This window comes from Arachis ipaensis, chromosome B7 (genome assembly GCF_059453495.1).
Source record: "Arachis ipaensis isolate K30076 ecotype BB chromosome B7, ASM5945349v1, whole genome shotgun sequence".
In the NCBI taxonomy this organism is placed as follows: domain Eukaryota; kingdom Viridiplantae; phylum Streptophyta; class Magnoliopsida; order Fabales; family Fabaceae; genus Arachis; species Arachis ipaensis.
Window position 1 is genome coordinate 1458376 of NC_142442.1, and position 21650 is coordinate 1480025.

The 21650-nt window shown below is 30.2% G+C and overlaps 2 protein-coding genes across 2 annotated transcripts; both read right to left on the reverse strand.

Annotated features, from left to right (window-relative positions):
• Positions 1-13483: 13483 nt before the first annotated feature.
• TIC20-V (TIC 20-v-like protein) lies at positions 13484-14419 on the reverse strand. The gene has a single exon (XM_016311952.3). It carries the CDS (start codon positions 14301-14303, stop codon positions 13659-13661), a length of 645 nt encoding a protein of 214 aa, XP_016167438.1. The 5' UTR covers positions 14304-14419; the 3' UTR covers positions 13484-13658.
• A 4384-nt stretch (positions 14420-18803) lies between these two features.
• LOC107609514 (nuclear transcription factor Y subunit B-3) lies at positions 18804-20063 on the reverse strand. Its single transcript, XM_016311507.3, has one exon. It carries the CDS (start codon positions 19736-19738, stop codon positions 19151-19153), a length of 588 nt encoding a protein of 195 aa, XP_016166993.1. The 5' UTR covers positions 19739-20063; the 3' UTR covers positions 18804-19150.
• Between the last annotated feature and the right edge of the window lie 1587 nt (positions 20064-21650).

The following is a 21650-nucleotide window of genomic DNA, read 5'->3' on the forward strand; positions in this document are numbered from 1 at the left end:
TGCCGTGTAACTCATATGCTTGCCCAAGACTTTGACGACAATCGCTTCCTTATATGGTACAGATAACGCCGCCAGCCCTTCTTCTGATAAGATGACCCGAGGAGGATGCGAATCCCGTGGTTCCCTTTGATCACCTTGGCTAGCCTCTCTCCATCTAAAGCCTCATTCCAAAGCATAGGAGACGGAGACTTCTGTCCAGTCACCATGTCGCGGAAGGAAACCTTTTGAAAGCCATGTTCTTCCTTAGAAACCCTAGTACCCTCCTCCTTCTCACCAGATACAAACCCCCGACGCTCTCCCCCTTAGTTCTACCGCTGGCATTACTGGTTACCTCACTGTGTGTCACCCTCTTCGTGAACCCCCGCTCACTCCGTCACTCATACCTAAACCCTAGCAGAAAGAGTACAGAAAGAATACGTCAATGAGTAATTTTGATTAGGATGGGTAGAAGTGAGTTTATAATCTAACATTTATTGTAGCTAAAATATAACATATTATATAGCACTTCTCTCCATACATAACTAACTCTCCTTCAATGTCTCATAATCCTTCATTCAAATTGGTGGCCTCCTTTCCCGTCGTGGTCTTGATGCTCTTGGGCTCATAAGATATAGTACATCAGATGGAACATCATTTCTAGGCGCATCAAGGGATGGATACACATATAGTACATACTTAAACACTTCCAAAACCAGGAGGCCCGTAACCTTTGCGGTAACATTTCTGAAATCTTGTTCTTCCAATGTAAATGGCAATCGGTGTAGCCAAATGTACCTTAATTTGTGGTTAGAGACTAAGCTAGATAGAAAATCAAGGGATAATAACGAATCATTTCTCCTGAGCTCTACCTTAGGAAGGTTAGGGCATTCTTTAATAACTAAGTTAAGACTCTTAATATCAGACCTATGAACACGTAGTGTAGATCAGGACAGTTGTTTGACAGGTTTATCAAAACTTGATTTGTCATTGTTTCGGTGATAAACTCAATCGATTGCAACTTCCTACAACTCCTGAAAACTGCATCTATCCCAACTTCAGAAACTGTTAGGTGAATTTGTTCATTTTTTTCCTAGTTGTTGAACCTTTGTACTACCCTCGTACTCCCTTCGTACTCCCTTCATTCAAATTAAGTGCCGAATTGCCTGCATAGTTATATCACTTTAACACGTTTTCTAGCGCTTCATTTGGAAATGCATTACTGCATATGTTTTTGGAGGAGGAAGCTGACATTATTTTGTTGAGAACAAAAAATGAGTATAGGTATGACAATTCTGAGAATAAGAAATAAGAGGTAAATTCAAAAAAGAAGAAAAACACAAATATCACTAGTAGTGCGCATATTATACATTGTATATTTGTAGGTGTGATTTTAAATTTGCACATTGTGCTGCTTGTTTAACCAGCAATTTTTTCATTTTTTGGAATTTGTTATAACATTTTTTTTATTTGTCCTTTTACTTATAACATTCTATCATCCATTATCATTTTTTATAATTCCCCTAGGTAACCTATATAAAATTTGCTAACTTTTACTGACTCTTATTAAATTAGGTCCAAAATTCATTAACAAAAAAAATCCATTCTAATTTTTTTGGAAGGATCTTTTTTAAAAGCGTTTTTAAAATACGTCTGTCTTTTGTGGTTATGGAGGTGTCTTTTTTGTATTAGATGTATCTGCTAAATTAATTAAAATAATTTAAAATTATTAATTATTAATTGAGTTGTCAAAAGTTGACAAATTAACTCTTAGTATCCAATACTTTTCCAATTTTTTAATATCACTAATTTTACAATTTTTTCCATGTCTTATTGATAAAATCACATCAGATTTGGAATCGCATGATTGGTTATATTATTGTCAATTTTTTTTTCTTATATATCATTGTTTTTGTTTAAGTAGTTAAGATTTAAGAATAATAAATAGTGTGTTCCATCAATTAAGAAATTAAGAAATGAATAAGGGAGTCACTTAGATAAAGACGTATAAAATATTTTTTTTAGATATTTTTTAATAATTAAAATTTAATACATGTAATTGATTAAACCATATTATTTTTATCAAAATTAAATCAGACAAATTAATTTGACAAAAAAATCGGTGAACTACACCTTAAATCGGTCTAAATTAATATTTTTTTTATAAAAAATAATTACAATATCCTTATTATAAAAATTAATAGTGTGCATATTATACATTGTACATTTGTAGGTGTGCTTTTAAATTTACACATTGTTCTTCTTGTTTAACCAGCAAATTTTCATTATCACTAGTGGGACAGCTCATTAATTTTGAAATTTGTTATAACATTTTTTTTAATTTGTCCTTCTACTCATAACATTCTATTATCCATTACTGATTCCTGGACTAAATAAATAACTATGAATGAAAATGTAATAATAATAAGCCTGCCTACAAATAAAAATAAAAATAAAATTTATAACATAGTAATATATTGGCTAGAGAATAATGACTCGTTTTTTTTTTATAAAAGTTATATGGTGAGATTGTATTCTTTATATTTGCAGAGGATCAGTGGTGCACACAGACGCAGTATTGTGGGATTTATGAGATTCATAAACAGCATGTTCATTATTAGGATGATTTTGATCACGATGATCAACATAATATTTTTTTGTGGAGAACATTTTGCCACAAATTTTACACCTATAGAGTGAAGACATGATGAACCACAATCTTTGGAGAATGAAGCAACCACCAATTCAATATGCAAACAACACGGGTAGATTATCTAAGTTGTTTTGAATGAGAAAATAACGGTAGTTCAAATTGTAAGAGAAAATCAAAACCTGAAGATGGAGTTAGCAGCTAATAATCTTAGCTGACAAATCTTGGAGTACTAGAAATGAGTTCGTCTTCGAAGGCAATGAAAGAAAAGAGGAATCGATTTCTGTATTTTTGATCGGCTAAATTGTAATAATAAAATTATTTATTATTAATAGAAAGGATTGAGAAGTATTTTAATTAAAAATAAAAAATTAAAAAATAATTTAATTAGATAAATTGTGTTCCAATCATGTAAATTAGGCATTTATATTGATATGGTATTATAGTAGAAAATAAAAAATTAATAATACATTTAGAGATTATCTTAAGTTCTGTTTTAATTATTATTAATAAATTAATAAAAAAAATTAATTTTTGTTGTTTATAAAATTCAAATCCTTGGTTAGAGTATAAGATATTTATTATTATAAGTTATTATAACTTTTTTTTTTTTTGGTGACTAGGTTATTATAACTTATTACTTATAGGGAGTTTGATTCTTTGATATACAAATTTATTAAGATATTTACAAATAGACACGTTAGTGCCTATAATCATCTAGTTATAAATAATCCTAGTTTTCATTAATAGATATAGAATGTATAGAATATTTTATTTTTACTGCTTTGAATGTTAACATGAAGAAGAAGAAATAAATAAATAAAGAAAATCTGGATACCAAAGAACTTGATTAGTTGATTAGGTGTTAAAGTAGTGTTCCCCTGACATGCGATAAAACATGATTCTTGTAGCAACAACTGCTAATAACGAAAATTAGGATAATGAAAAAATCCAGCCAAATGGTTATTCACAAAAATTACTAGCAATTTGAGACTAAATAAAATTTGTCTACGTAAAATGATAGAAATAAGAAGATAAGTATTTTTTTATTAATCCGTTAAATCTATACGAATATAAAATTATTAATTTATCTTTATATATATATATATATATATATATATATATATATATATATATATATATATATATATATATATCTTAATTTTTTTTAATTTAATAATTCTAATTTCTGTCTTTAAATTCTTTTTTTTAGACCTATTCTTAACTTCAATTTTGTATCTCTCTCTTTCTAATTCATTTTATCTGTCATTTAAGTCTGTTACTACGTAATTTAATTTCATCTCAAAAAATTATATTATATTATTATGTTAGAAGATATTTTATTTTTTATTTTAAATATTATTTTTTATAATTAATATATTATAAATTATGTTAAATTATATTGAGTTAATTATTTTATAATTATTATATTATGATTTTTTTATTAATTTTTTTATTTTCAAAGAATATTCATAGATAGTTGAGTATCTATATTTTACCTAAGGAGATTATTAAATAGAAATTTGTGTTAAAGATAGAGAGGGGGACGTGGGACATTTTTTTAAAACGGAAGTGATGAACAGAAAGAAGATCTGCCATACTCATACAAGTATCTGTTACCATCTCTAACTAATAAAAGAAATTTTACTTGAGCCAATTTGAGAAGGAATATGTAGACGTCATCTGCATTGAGTCCTAAGATAATGAACCTATTTCAGATTTGGAATTTTAACAGTAGACCTCATCAGTTAGTCTTATTCACTTGAGTTAATATTTTGAGTCATTACTGTAGCAAATACTATACTATTAAATATTATTACATTTAGTATATATAAACGTTGAATATATTTATTAGAGATTTTTTAATCGAACTAACAAAAAAAATTCTAATTATCTTCTTTTTTCTCTCTTTTAATTTTAAATAGGTTTAATTATTATATTGATCCCTATAATTTTATAAATTTTCAATTAGGTCTTCATACTTTTTTTTCAATTAAGTCTTTACACTACTTTTAAATTTGTATTTAGAGTTTAGGATTTACCAAAGAATATTAATCAATCTAATAGCTTTTGTAATAATATAAGTGTATAAGTTTAAAAAATAAAAAAATATGTCATAAAATGTGAAATTTTAATTGATAACAACATTGATCATATTGTTTTGATTTGATGAATAAATATGATACTAACAATCATATTATTTTGACTTGATGAATGAATATGATACTAACAAATAAAGTTATCACATTTAAATTTCAACAAAGATAAATCTCTGTAAGTATTGGTTTCAATGAGAATTGTTCTAATTTCAAGACAAATAATATTTGTTTTATCGTATTTTCTAACTCGGCAGGTCAAATCGGAAACTAATTCACCACGAATTGAAACTTCAGTTATTAAGAGTCTGTTACTAGCTAATGAGTTGTTATATACACAAGGTGAATTCAAAACCTTAATAATTACTTAAGTGGACGAGTAAAATAACCACTCAATCAATTTAAATTAATTAAAACAAATATTAATTATTTTTAATATTTTGAATACTAAAAATTAATAAACTTTTTATTTTAATGATAATTTTATAAAATATCAATAGTAATAATTATTATATAGTTTTTGTTTAATTTTTTTAATATAAAATATTAATTATCGTGTGCTCGCACAGAAACATATACTAGTCTAGTATAAATGTATAATTATAGGCTTCTAAGTTTAGCTTTTTTTATTGTTTTGGACAAAAAGACAGATTTTTTATACGTTAATGTCTTTAAATAAAATAAACTAGTTTGTTTTGCGATAATTAAACTGGTCTGTTTGTTTGTCATTTCTGTTTAGATCGTCTCTTTTGTTAATGGTTCCTTGGTCTTTTTATAATTGCACAAGAATTAAAAAAAAAATCACTCAATTACAAATCTATTGTCAGGAAGATTGCTCGATGACAAGAGATTGGAAAGTTTCTTTTATTCTGGCACAAAACATAAGTTAAAAAAAATGATGAGTATGTTTTAAAAATTTATAAATTTTTTTTTGGTGAAAAATTTTTTAATATTAATTTTTATGAAAAAATAATTTAAAAAAAGTGATGGATATGTTTTAACGTTTATAAAAAAAATATCAAAAAATATTTTTTATATTAATTTTAATACAAAATATAATTTTAGAAGAATGATGAATATGTTTAATCTTTTTAAAATAAAAAATAAAAGGTATCTTAATTTTTTTGAAATGAACTCGAAATTTTAAAATAAAATTTTGATTTTATTTTGTAAGACAATAAAAACTTTAAAGACAAGGGATTTTGATCGTTTTAATATCAATACTAAAATACTATTTTTTCATAATAATAAAAAGTTCTTTAATCTTTTCAAAAATCAACCATATAAAGATATTTTAGTCTCTTTATAATTGATTTAAAAGATATATTAATTTTAAAGAATATATAATTTTTTTTATAAAGTAAATATATTTGTTGATGTGGGTTTTATAGTTCACACGTCAATTTTTCATTATATCAACACATTTATTTTTTAATGTATCAAAGCAAATACCTTAATATTTTATTGGCTTTATTTTTAATGTTCAAATTTGACACTTAACTAATTTGATAAAACCAAGTTCCAAGTATGAATAGGTAGGTCTAATGTATAATTAAGGTATATAATTTGAAAATAAATTATAAAACAAAAATAATATTACATAATATAAAGATTATCAATTAAATCATAAAAATATAACATTTTATTATTAATTTAAAAATATATATTTTTAAAATATGGTTTTGAATCAGGTCAGTTTTATGAAAAGTGTAATCTAAATGTAAACCACAAACAATAATATAAAAAAAATGTAAACCGATAAAGAGAAAAGTATAGGTAAAATATGTTTCTAATTTCAGATCAATTCTGTACATTCTTTAACAGCTAAATATATATTTTTTTTTTGGTGCTATTGAATTATTATTATTATTAATTTATTATATTATGGATTATATTTTATGGAATCAAAATTTTTTAAAATAAAAAATTAGTAAAGTTACGTTATAAAGGAAAAAATTAATCACTCTTAAATTAAGATAGTAGAACACGTATATTTTATAAAAGTTATAAAATTAACAATGATTAATTATTTATTTTATTATTTTACTAACTTTTTTACTTTAAAAAATTTTAATTCTATTATATGACAATATTTTTTAGTATTTGATTAACAAAACAAATTTAATTCTAATCCAATTAGAATCGTGCTGCCTGGATAAATAAACAACAGAAACTCACACTTTTTTTAGGGCTTCATTTGGAAATGCATTACTGCATATCATTTTGTTGGAGGAAGATGATATTATTTTGTTGAGAATAAAAAAAGAGTATAGATATAAAGGAAGATGTAGAGAAAAGAACTTAGAAAGAGAGAAAATGAGGAGTCACAATTCAAAGAATGAGAAATAAGAGGCAAATTCAAAAAAGAGAAAAAACACAAATACCACTAATACTCTAATAGTATGCATATTATACATTATACATTTGTAGCTGTGATTTTGAATTTACATATTGTGTTTTTTTGTTTAACCAACAATTTCTCATAATCACTAATGGTGGACAGCTCATTAATTTTAGAATTTGTTATAACATTTTTTTATTTGTCCTTTTATTCATAACTTTCTATTATCCATTATAATTTTTTTAATATCACTAATTTTACAATTTTTCCATGTCTTGTTGACAAAATGACGTCAGATAGACTTGGAATCCCATGATAGTTTATAGTTTTTTCTTACATTACATGTCATTGTTTTTGTTTAAGTAGTTAAGAATAGTAAACTGCGAGCTCCATCATCTAAGAAATAAATAAATGTGAATTTTCTCTTTGTTTATTACTATATATAGACTTATAAAAAAACTTCATCATGAGTCATGATAGATAGACTTAGAGTCGTGATGCCTGAATAAATAAACACCAAATGCTATTTATAAACTAAAATAGCTACTATATATTTATATATATATTATTTAATTTATTTTTAATATATATTTTATATTATAAAATAAAATATCATTTTAATCATTTATATTTAGATAAATTTTAATTTAATTTTTAATATTTTAAAAATTTTATTTTTGTCCTAAAAAATTTTAAAGATCACTTAAAATATTAATTTTTATGTTTTCATATGCAGATATAAATTATAATTTTAATTATTTTTTTATTATTACTGTTTGTATAAATTATTCTTTAATGTAATCTTTTTATTACAATAACATAAATTTAATATTTATTAGATGGACGCCAAAAATGTGCTATGCATATCAGGAATAGAACGAGTTAAGTTTTAAAGTAGTCCTTGAATTTGCACTCAAGTCTCAAAGTGATCCCTGAAGTTAATAATTACTCAAATTCGTCCCCAAATTTATACTCCGGGACTCATACCCTAATAATATTAACTAACCTCTTCGTCGATGTATCCAGCCACGTGAGCAACGCCATTTAGCCGGTATAAACGAGCTTCGTCCTCTATACCTCCACCACCTAAATCTCACCAAAACCTTCAAACTTCTCCCTCAAACTCTCTCTGAACAACCAAGGTGCAACTCAATTTGGTTTGGCACAAATGATCCGTGATGATTACCCACGGATTCTATATTTATACCACCTAACATGTAAACCGTGGTAGTCAGGAGGGTTTATGTACATGGCTTCTTCTTCATAAACTGTGGGGACCAAACATGGTTATGTTAGTTTTTTTTTCTTAATAAACCGTGGGAAGCAGTCACGGTTTATGGCCAACGTTCTCCAACTATAATCCATCCTAACCTCCAACGGTTTATGTAAAAATTCAAAATCGTGATAGACTCTCACGGATTACATAATAATAAAAATGCACATACAGATAACCAGTTTTCAAATCATGTATTTAGGTAAAAAATTCACTCAATTAATTTATTTCAGTACATTGGCCTATATTTCCTTATTAAAAAGTTATACAGATGAACATTTGATAGTAGCATACCTTTTTCTTCTCCTTGTCTTTTTCACTTGTGAATTGTGATTGTATTGTTTCTAATTCATAAATTCAGTTAAGTAAATATGAACTATTAGTAGCATGCATTCAGAATAAAATATTTTCCAGACCATTGAGAGAATAGATTTTTAAGTCATTTAGAATTGAAAAAGTGGTGATAAACTGGTAATAATGCACAAAGTCCATGTACACTTTTCTTTTATAAAATATTTAATTTGACAGTGCTGCATGTTTGCTTTCAATCCAATCTGTTATCATTTTTTAATATCACTAATTCTACATTTTAGTTTATCCTACATAATTGTGGGCCTCAAGTGCTTAAATGTGTATACTCCTTCAGAATCCTATGCTAGATTTTATAGAGCAGAAATTAACTCCATTATTGAAGGTGGTAGTGCAAAAATTACTATTACAAAGAAAACGACAAGTCATATAAGCTAAACTATATTTACATATTCTATAATGAAAATTGTTCCGTTGTAATGGTTATAAATTTATGTGTCAATTTGGTCCAATCCATTAAACTGCAAACTACTATGTAAATTGTTGATAAGTCATTATTAATTATCAGACTATGATATCCACCATAATAAACAAATAAAAAGTACTGAAGAAACACAACAATTTTCAATGAAAAAGGGAAAGTTGATGGAACAACAACTAACAATTTGCTAGCACAGTAGGGACTAGCAATGAGAGCATGCATTAAATTAAATCAAATTGAAGTGTTGGTGGACATTTGTGTGTGGTGCTTCGATACTATGACGCCAAATGTTGTGCCATGCGGCACCTTATGATGCATGAACTAGAAAAGATGGCGAAAGATCCAAGGCCATAGACATGGACATGCTGATGCTTGTTCATAATAAACTTATAATCAAAACACAGATTCTAGAACACTCTGTTTTCCCCTGCTTTATATGTTACAGTTATCATTTCCACTTCAAAAATTAATTAAACTATAGGTGAATATAAGTTTATTATATTATACTAAAGTCCTGTCTTGTCCGATATTTTAAGCCAATTAAATTGTATTTTTACATACATATACACGGAGAATGGCTCCTGACAATTACTTCAAAAGATATTTAATAAAAAAAATACATAACTGATTCTTGGATTTTACTTTTATGGAACTGATTAGTGTCTGTGTCAGTATTTTGTTTTAGCACAAAAATTAATCAATTCTATAAAAATAAAGTTCAGAGACCGGATTGAATATTTTTTGTGTTTGAAGGCTTTTAGTCTTTTCCTATCTACAATTTAAAAAAAGATATTTTGAAAAAAAATTAATTATATCTAAATAAAAATTATTTCATCCTAGGAGTGTATATATATATAGCCAAGAGATAGGTTATAATTATTTGTCTCATGCATAAAGTTTTGTCCCACGAACATCATTGCAGTCCTCATAGTCAATTTCCCCCCGTCTCCTTTATTTAATTTCTTGCTTTATGCCATCTTATAAGTTGAATTTTCATACCGAAAAAACACACTACTAAAGTTGTTAAAAGAAAAAAAAAATGATTCCACCACCAAAGTTTCTATTTGTTGTAGTAGCCCTACCCCTCTTGATATTATCACTATCCTATTTTCATCTTGAAGCTTATGGAGACCCATCAAGTGATGTCCCTTCATCACCAAATTCTTGTTTGAATTGCCCTAATAAATGTGATCCTCCATGTCAACAACAATCTCCACCAAACCCTACTTATGAAGCTCCACCAACACCACCATCGCCGACGTCTTCCGGTTACTCTATATATGGCTCACCACCACCACCACACGAGAAAAGAGGACAGAATAACAAATGTCCTCCTACTTCTGGTGGTGGTGGTAGTGGAAATAGTGGTGGCGGTGTTGAATGCTGCACCCCACCACCACCCTATTACTATACTTATAATGGTCCTCCAAATGCTTATGCTCCTCCATATGCCTATGGTGGTTATGCACCTCCAAATCCTTACACCTACGTGCCTTATAATGATAGAGGTTTTGTTTCAACTCTTCTTGTGCCGTTTCAACTTCTTTTGATCATGATGTTTTTCTCTTTTATTTTTGTCTTCTAAAATTTGGCTAGCTTATTTATTTTTTATTGTCTTTTTTAATTAAGTTGTATAACAAATAAAAATCAGTGATCATTTTGAATTGGACGTGTAACAATAATGCTTATATAAGATGTTGTCAATATTTTGTAGTTTAATTTTGTAGAACCTGGTATATGTTCCATGACAAGAAATTAGTTTATACAAATTCATATGTATCCTATTTCATATTACTGTTAATTAAATTATGTCAACATATGAATCTTTTTTCTCTAACTAAATTACACGCATCAATATCTTAATTATTATTATCGGCTAATTTTTTTTGTATGGAAGTAGAAGTGGTGATATATGTTAACATTTTAATTTTTGGTGTTTTTCAAAATTGTGAAAGTACACAAATCAGAAGGTCCGATTTCTATACCTAAAATTTTTTAATTTTTTTAAACACAAATCGGACGGTCTGATTTATATACCTTTCACAAATTGGACGGTCCGATTTGTGTACCTCTAATAAATCGGACGGTCCGATTTCTCCTTTTCTAGTTAAACGATTCCGCATTTGAGTATAACACGCTAACAATCCACATTTTAAAAAAACACCATTACCACTCCAATATTACAAAAATTCATTATTATCTTCATATGCGCGAAGATAATAGTGAGTTTCAAGATAATAGATGGAGGCATATGAGGATGCCACGTTGATTCATGAAAGTGTGTATGTGACGTTGCTAGAATCATCTACCGACAATCCTCCTTAATCTCTTCGCATGTCTTATATGCAAACCTGATTTGTATTTGTATGGAACCACCAAATGCGTTAGTATTCCAAAGTATATACACGATGATGATCTATGTCTCTCAAAGATTTATACACTTTTCAATTATCTTTAGGCGGACAAAATTGAAAGAATGTTAAATATTGCTAAAAATAATTGTTTTCTCAATTTTGATACCAGTACACAACTTTATATAGGCAAGATAAAGAGTCACCAAAAAAAAATATAGGCAAGATAAAGAACGAAACGAAAGTCAGTAAGGAATGTTAAATACAATTTTCTTTTTCAAAAATTATTAAAAGAATTAAAATTGATAAGAATACCGAATTTTGGATTTTAATTTTACAATCTTATATAATTCTAAAACGGAAAGATTACCAGTTTCTTAAATATTATGAACACAAGCTTAGGTTTATCTTTCATAGAGCTGTTAAAATAGACTAAATTCATGTTTATTTACCCATTTAAACAGACGAATTTACTTTTAAAATTAAACTTGTTAAAATTTTGGATTAAATAGGCTAAGCCTGACTAATAAAAAAAAAAAAGGTTAAACGAGTTAGTTTACAGACTAAACAGGTAGGCGATTTATTTTTATTGTTATTTTTTTTTACAAAAATAGTACTTTTAGTTAATATTTTTTCTGATTAGACTCGAAAACTCGACCAATCAACTAGAAAAAACCCGATTTGTTTAAGGTTTTTGACTTAGAAGTAATACCCATTAGGCTGCCATAAATCATCCGAGTTAAAAAATGATGGCCTGTGAATAAACGAGTTTAAACGGGTCCTTTGACAGCCCTACTTTCAACTCATAGTAGGTAACTTCCTCTGTTTCTGCAGAGTGTCTTGCAATTTTTTCTTTGTTTTTTTGAGATTCATCAATTTATTCACTGAAACGTTTTTCCCATGAAGCTATTATACTAGAGCCTTTTAAAACCTCTTAGTGCTACTGCTCTTTCTCCACATCAACTTAGAAAGGTTAACAAAACCTATATGCATCATGAACCTGTTTGAGAATGATGGAAAAAAACAATGCATTACCAGTTACTTTCAAAGGTGTATATATGTTTTGTTGGAACTTGGAAGATAACATAAAAGTAGGGTGGAAACTAGTTTGGTGTATAAACTCTCATTCATGAAAAGACTTTACCTTGTTAATTACAAGCAAGCCCCAACTTTGGTCCTTAGAAGATTAGCACAAGAAAATTATTCCAATACAATAATCCACAACTGCTTAGTGAAGAGAGGAGCATCAAAATCAATCCAATATCACCATACTAAACCGCTTTAGAAAAATATCACCCTACATCTGTTTTCTCATCTTCTCCGAGTCAAGCTCTAAAGTGATATCTGAAATTAACTGCGTGTACTAAAATAGTCTTTGAAATCACAGTTGTACTAATTACATTATTGAAAATAGCAAAAATGCACCAAGTTAGTTCTTAATGGCATGATAAGTTACTTGATGGAAAAGAGCGAAAAGACTAACATGGCGTACTTTTGTAAATTTCAGATATATAATTAGTTCAATTGGAATCTCGAAAACTATTTTAATGCACGCCACTAATCTAAGATACCACTTTGGAGTTTAACTCTCCCAATGCCATTAATAGAATATTCTAATACTACACTACACCATTCTAAAAGATATCACCCTGGCCTCCTCAAACATAAGAGCACAAGTTATCTCATCATAAAAGTGCTAAAGAAGCAGACATATAAAACCGAATTCAAGACATTGATTAATGCAAGTTTATCATTGTCTCATGATAATTTTATTTTGCCAGCACCACCCTTTGAGTTTGTATAGCCTTAAGTGCTTAACATCCAATCCATGATGCTTGTGATAAGTATAATTCCTTATGCTAGATACCTTAACTCTAAAAATTAGCTATTAATATAACCCAACATTATTTTCAAAAGCTGCACCATAGCTTTGATCTTATTTGGACTAATAGTCATTGATAACCATTTGATCCAACATGTTCCTAATACACCAAGAACAAAATCCATGCTAAGAAATTTCCAATTTTATAAGAATACAACAAATCCAATTAAACATGTTTTGCATAACATTCTAGCATTGCTTAATCACTTCCTAGTTAGCTGAAGTTGAAAGCTTGAATCAATAAGGTCTGCTATACAAGTAAAAAGAAAAAAATGAATCAAAGGTAGGAATATGATGAATCATAGAACTTGCCTATCAGCAGCATCAGCAACAATGGGCAATCTTGGAATTTGACCCAACAAGCAGGAAGAAGAGCCATAGATCAAAGACACCAAGAGGAACAAGAACACAGTACTATCCAAGCTCATCATCAAATCCAAACCAAAACCACTCCTTGGATTGAAAGTCCTCTCCAAAAGATCAGGGAAAATCAAGAGCACATCAAGAACAATGGCTTGCATTGTGTTGAACCTCACATACCTACTGAAATTTTGGTTCCTCACAACAACAAAGTAAAGTGTCAAAAATACAAGGAACCCATTAAAGGGGAAGCTTTTGAAAACCCTAATAGCAGGGAACAAGGGTTGAACAATGGCTTGAACAGGATAGAACTGATTGATGACATATTTACCATACTGAACCCCATCAAAGAAAGGGTAGAAGTAGCAGAGTGCAGAGATCAAACGGTCAGGAGCATCTGCTGAATCACTACCGTTGGATTTGGCCACTGTGAGGGTTCTGAGTTCATTGGTTTTTCTGATGAAACCCTTTGGAAGCAGCAAGTTTAGATTTTTTGTGGAGGAATGAAGGAAGGAATAATGAAGAAGTGGTTTTTTGTTGTGTGAGAAAGTGAGAGGAGAGAGGAGGAACGTGGAGCTGGCCATGGAAGAAGAAGAAGAAGAAGAAGAAGAAGAAAAGTTTTGGTTTTTGGGGCCAACGAATTTGGAAGAGAAGATGAGGAAACCAGAGAAGAGAACAAGGACACGATAGATGAAGAAAAAAAAAAGATGAAAAATTATTAAAATATTTAAATGAAATAAAATATCTTTTCTCTTTGGAGTTAGGAAAACGTGGATTAATAATTATAATAATAATATATTTCTGCTATTCAATAATATGTTAAAAAGTTTAGTTAACGGGTGCTTAAAATTATTATTTGTAAAATTATTTTAACGATTTATTTTAATAAATGTATATAACAAATATAATTAAATTATTTGTATTTCTAAATAGATTTCGTTTACAATTTAATATATATTTTAGAATACATATGTTAGCTAACCCTAAATTCTATATTAAAAGGTTTATATATTTAAATGGAATCTAAAAAATACATTAATTCTCAAACATATGAAGAATTATGTTTTTTTTTTATTTATTTCACGTATAAGGAGACTATGCCATTGCCAATGAGTAATAGCTTAAATAGCATAGTCTTCCAATACTCAATTAAGAGGTTGCGGGTTCGAGTCTCTTATCTTTGGTAAAAAAAAAAAACTCATTGTTCATATCCAACTACACTTGATTTAAAAGGATGATGAGATTATATTATATTATTTTATTTTATCCATATGTAAATTATTATTTTAATTTTAGTATGCTAAATTACACTTCAATATAATTTCATTTATTTTTCATTTATAGTAATTATGTTAAGATAATTAAGAAATGTTTTCTCAAAAAATATATCATCATCCTCTTCAAAAGATAATTCGTTATAAGTTACATATTTTTAATTGCACATTTGCACCCAATGTGAATTCTCTTTTCATACATATTTCAAAATGCAACTTTAAATTAATCATCTTATAAAATATTAAACAATCCAAATAAAATATACAAATTAAACATAAAATAAAATGAAGCACTTAAAGAATAATGAACGAAAAAAAGAAGAGCGCGAAAGAACGTAACATGAACCGCCATGGCTACATGGCCAAAACGAGAAAGACTGATAAAGCAAACAAGGTAACAGTAACACCCAATTTCGAACCCGAACCCTTATGATTCTCTTCGTCATTTGCAGGGGGATCTGAAATCCCCGTCGGAGAATAACTCGCCGGAGCTGGAATCGTACTCTCTCCTGCATTTGGCGCTGGCACTGGTTCGGGTGTGGGGCCACTCTTTGGAGTCGGAGAATGAGCCACCGGTGACGGACCACTCTTTGGAGACGGAGGATAAGCTACCGGTGCCGGTGCCGGTGTTAAATTATGGTTCTGATGGCTGGGAGCCGGAGCCGGGGAATGAATCGTCGGAGAAACCGCTGCTGGTGTTGTTGCCGGAGACGGTGACGAAGGACCATATGAAGGAACCGTCGGAGTGGCGGATTTCGGCGGTAATGACGGAGACTTCGCAGGGGATGGGTGATGATTTCTCGGAGAGTGCGCCGGAGAAGGTGACGGAGAATGATGTTCATGGTGGCGTTTTGCTATAACAAGAGAATGCGAGAGAAAGAGTGCAACAATCAAAGAGAAAACCGCCACAATATTAAGACGCCGCATCATCATCGTAAGTGAATACTATGAGATTTTGGAACAAAACAATATTCGTAGAAATCAAACGTGTGTCTGTGTCTGTGTCTGTGTCTGAGTGAGTGTGTTTATGTGTATATATAGTAGGAGAGTTGAAACGGTGTGAATTGAACGTTGAAAATTGGCAATGGTTCGGTTCATGGATCAATCGGTGTGAATTATATTTGGAAATAAAAAATTCAAGTCTCTGATTACTTGCTTGATTCTCTCCATTCATATCTCTGTTTCAAATAATTTTAATGAGATGGATTGTGGTGGTGATTCATTTTCATCAATGATATGAGATGGATCCAGCAGATTATTTCTTTTTCTTCCACAGAACTTGTATCGTACAATTGTATTTTTTTTTCCTGTGATTTAAAAGAGGTAACTCCTCTAAGTAATGCAAATATCTATGGAAAAAAAAAATTCGATACCTATTTTTTTTTATGTTTCTATATTCCTTTGTTCTCGTCCTTTATCATTTATATCTTTACCATTTGGACATATTATCTTGTAGGTATCCCCCATCCGTTGCAGTACTGAACTCCATTTAAGGGGACTAGTGAGCTAACCACTACACCAACCCAACTTGGTTAACTCTAATTACCTTTTTATTCAATTATATATATATATATAAAGCATTTGTATTTTTTTTTTTTTGTGGATCATCTTTTGTGTTGTTTCTCCCACTATAGCATCTGTTTGGCCCATCAATTCACATTACATAGTCCGTAAGATTATGAAACAGAGTCCAACCCAAAACGAAGAGTTTCATAAACAGATTTATCCCATCAAACCCATGACCAAAAAAAAAAAAGATTTATCCCATCAAACCAACTTGGGTTATTCTAGTCATTAATTTACTAGTCTACTTAATTAAGTGCTAAAGACTCTAATCTCATTTTGCATATACAATAAATTATTAACCAACGACAAATTCTTAAATAAATCTCTAATTACCTTTAAAAAGAGTTGGAGACACTAGATGGGATTCACACTATGAAATTATACTTAGATTAATTTCTTTATTTTCTTCTGTGGTTAATATTCTTGAATATGTTGAGGAAGATGGAAATAATTCAGAACAAAGAGCTGAAGCATGTCATTTATTGAATGTCATTCAATCCTTTGAATTCATTTTCAACTTGTACTTGATGAAAAATATCTTGGGAGTTACTAATGAGTTATCGCAAGCGTTACAAAGGAATGATCAAGACATTATAAACGCTATAGCATTAGTCAAAGTGTCTAAGCAACGGTTGCAAAATATAAGAGATGATGGCTGGTCTCTTTTACTTGACGAAGTCTCACTGTTTGTGACAAATATAATATTACTGTTCCAATCATGGATGATTATTTGTGTCACAAGGAAGATCAAGACGCAAAACTCAAAAGATATAAAAAATTTGCATCATTTTCAAGTTTATATATTCTATCAAGTAGTTGATAGACAACTTCAAGAACTCAATAATCGTTTTACAGAGGTGAATACTGAATTGCTTCTTTGCATAGCTTGTTTGAATCCAAGACACTCATTTTTTGCATTTGATAAGGAGAAGTTGATCCAGTTAGCTCAATTCTATCCATTAGAATTTTCTTCCACTCAACTTTTGGCACTTGATAGTCAACTTGAGAACTTCATACTAGATGTGCGTTCTGATGATCAATTCTCAGACTTAAATGGAATTGGTGCTCTTTCTCAAAAGTTGGTTGAGACTCGAAAAAATATTGTTTATCCATTAGTGTTTCTTCTTTTGAAGTTAGCTTTAATTTTGCCCGTAGCAACTGCATCAATTGAAAGAACTTTTTCTGTTATGAACATCATAAAGAGTCGACTTCGAAACTGTATGGGAGATGAATTTGTAAATGATTGTTTAGTGACATACATAGAAAGAGAGACATTTGATTGTATTAACAATGAAAAGATTATTCGATCTTTTCAAAATATGAAACCTAGAAGAATAAAATTCTAAATTATTTATTATTATTTTAAATTATTATTTTATTTTAATTTATTGGTTAAATAATTTAAAAAATATTCCTATTTTATAACATCAATTATAAAAATTATTATTATATTATATATATTTTACCGCACGAAAAAATTTTCTGGGTCAACTGCATATCCGCAAATCTGTGTTTATGGCAACGTCATAGTACAGAGCTAAATACTCATGCTCTCAAATTTGTGTAGCTAAGACCCGAATATGTTAGATTCACACAGGTCTCATAGATTATAATGTACAAACTCCGCCGAAGCCCTCTAGATCTGGATCCCACACAAACCAACCAATGCGAATGCAGAGGCATATCTAGCTATTTATGTTTGCATGTCACTTTCAATATCTTATTCAAATATCAATTGATATGCTTTTAATTTCTCTGTTATCCAAAAAAAAAAGGTTATAATTTCTCTTACGTATATTGTAGCATACTAGCATGTGAATGCAGGAATAATAAAGTTAGTCATCGTTAGTTGCATGAACCTTTTTTTTTTAACCTTCCAAATATTCTCCCTTTTATATATTCCAAAGTCGAGTTTTATAGCCGAAAAACTACTTCAACCAATCACAGTTTGACTTTTATGTTCTCATTTTACTACTCTCATTTTCTCACAAAAATTAGTTGTCAAGATCGGACGACGTTAGATAAATGTATGCAATGAAAAAATGATTTTTATGTTAATTTTTTTTCTTAGTACTATTATTTTATAAAATTTTGATTTAAAAACTACAGGCATAAGCCTTTGATTTGTCGTCTTCGATTCATTCGCAATGGACACAAACTCAACTTTTCAAACCGTAGTCCCACAAAAAAAACAAACGAAAAAGATTTTCAAATCACAGTCTTCATTCATCTAATACCAATATAAAACAGTAACAACAACTGATTAAATTATTATTATAACTAGTCACTAATTGATGTTAATGGACAAGAAAGAACTTACAACTTACAACATCAAGCCATGTTTGGCTTCACGAGTGTCACTCTCTTACAATTCATACTGATTAAAATATTTTTATTATTTTATTTTTGGTGTAATATAGAATTCGACTCAATTCAAGAGTTTTTAATACGAAGTCCCCCATTCCCAAATTACCTACCCTATACAATACATTAGTTTAAAAAAGTTCTTGCGGATTAAAAATGGAATATTAAAAATTATAAAAATTAAAAAGGCATGTCCAAACACGTCACAAAAGAGAAGACCACGACATCTATCTGGGTCTACCTGCATTAGATCCAGCACCCGGATAATTGGGCCCACCACTCTTACCCATAACAGGACCACCACTACCTCCACCACTCACAGCCACTTGATGAAACGCACCAGAGCCGTACACGTGTCCCTGGTTCATCATCATCCCCATTGCGCCACCACTACCACCTCCTCCGTAATCGTATGCGGCGTTGACCGCAACCGCGTCCTTGTCACGCGCCGCAACGCTCTTCTCACCTTCCATTTCCCTGAACCTCTGCAGATAAATCTTGAGCGGCTCCACGTACTCCTCGAACCCTAGCGTCGTCATCGCCCAAAGCAAATCGTCGCCGTTGATCGTCTTCCGCTTCTCGCGCTGGCACTTGTCGGAGGCCTCGCCGGTGATGAAGCTGATGAACTCCGAAACACACTCCTGCACCGTCTCCTTCGCGTCCTTCGAGATCTTCGCGTTCGCCGGTAGCGCCTTCTTCATGATCCTGCTCACGTTCGCGATCGGTAGGAACCGGTCCTGCTCCCGCGGCGACAGCTCGCTGTTATTGTTCCCGGCGTTCTGCGCGCCTCCTGACTCGTTGTCCGAGTCCGCCATTAACCTAACTCACTACTTCTCAACTCGGTTTCGAATCGTTGAATCGCTCTGATTTGCTGGATTGGATTCGAAAGAAGAACCCTAGGAATCTGAAGCTGAAGCTCAGTGATTGGATTATTCAATGACCGAATTTTCTCGAATTTTTGAATGTGCGTTGACTTGAGAGTGAAGGAGAGGTTTCGACGAATTGCGGCTCAGTGAAGGTGAGGTGGAGGATGGTAACTTGGTGAGTCAGTTGGTGGTGACGGCGGCCGGGGGCGGCGGAGAAGGAGGAGAAAGAGATAGAGAGAGTGAGGGAGTTGGGAGTTGGGGAGTGGGGAGTGAAGGAAGGGGTTCGTTGAGTTGGTTGGTTAATAAGGGGGTTTATCTGGTGGACACGTGGAGCGTTCTGGACCGTTGTTAGTCGATAAGTGTGAGCTTACGCGGACGACGTTTTATCCGTTGGATTGGGTGAGGGACTGAGTGATCTTCACCGTTCATATGGTATCTGCCACTTGGTCTGACTTGGACTCTCTAATCTAATCACCCTCTCCTTTTTCTTTCAATTCAATAAATTCAATATTATTTATTTGAACAGACATAGAAAATTAACTTTTAATTAATATTAATTAATTTTTTGTCATAAGATTTCTTTTAATTATAATTTTTTGAATATTTAGAATTAAAATTTAAAATCTTAAAAATTAATTGATATTACAAAAAAAAAAAAAACCATTATCTCCTAATTCAATTCTATTTAAGCTAAGAGACCAATATTTGCTTTCTTTGATTTGATTCTTTTCTGATAGGTAGAGAGTGCTGGGAGCTACATGCATGAATTAATCTTTCAATTCTCTGCTCATTTTTAATGGTTCATACTTGGTCAATGACCAAATAACTTTTCTTTTCATCATATCTCATACAAAAATAAATATCTTAGGTGGAAACCCTTTTATTCTTAGTAGCTTTCTTCAATAAAATAATGATTACTTCGATCAACCCTTATTTTTTCTCCTCTATATATATATAATTCGTCTATTTTTAGTCTAGGGTATTTTTCTAGAGGAATCATAAATTACAGCGTGGAGTTCAGCATATTGCTGTGACATCTCGCAATAAGACAACTCTAATTTACTAACAGATTTAGCCTAATCTCATTATCTCAAAGCATAACATCTTATGATGAATATTATATATTCAAATGCAGCCAACTTAATGCATATAATTGCGTGGACAAAACTAAACTATGTATTCCCCAAAACAAGTATTAACTATTAACCATTATAACTTCTTTTGTTTTAATATATTTATTACTTATTTAATTTATCAAAATAAAATATCTAACAAATTTGAGAGGGCATTTTGATTATGATTAGATGTGTCGGTGATATATGAGTTAGGACTAGTTATAAGGAGTGTGTCTTTTAACGTTTTGTGTGTAGCAATCAAATCAAATATTAATCCATAGATATATGCATGCTGAGAAAGTTGGGAAAAGTGCATGTGTGAATTATTCATTGTAGGGCATAAATAAAAGATCACCAAGGACGTGGAATAATGAAATGGATCAGAGAGATTGTGATTATATCCTTAATTTCCTTGTCAAGTAAATTTAATTTCTTCTTCATGATTGTACATTTGTGTAAACAAGATATATATGTATCTCTACTTTCACTTCAAAAATATGAATTGCGTGGCTAAAGTTGTTTTCGATGAGAATAAAATTATTCTTTAGAATATTTTGTAGCCTGCTACTCACAATAATAATGATGATATCTAATCTCATCCTTGTGCACATATTCTTCTAGTTAAAGAAACTTAACACTTACGTACACTATGTTACTGTTTTAGGGTCTTTTTTTTTTCTTCCGAAATTTAAGGACTGTATTATTCTATAGTAATAGTAAGATTGTTTAAGCCAATGAGTAATAGT

Bases quoted from the DNA above. Each gene is read 5' to 3' on its own strand.
- TIC20-V (XM_016311952.3), bottom strand. From the start codon at position 14,303: ATGGCCAGCTCCACGTTCCTCCTCTCTCCTCTCACTTTCTCACACAAC.
- LOC107609514 (XM_016311507.3), bottom strand. From the start codon at position 19,738: ATGGCGGACTCGGACAACGAGTCAGGAGGCGCGCAGAACGCCGGGAAC.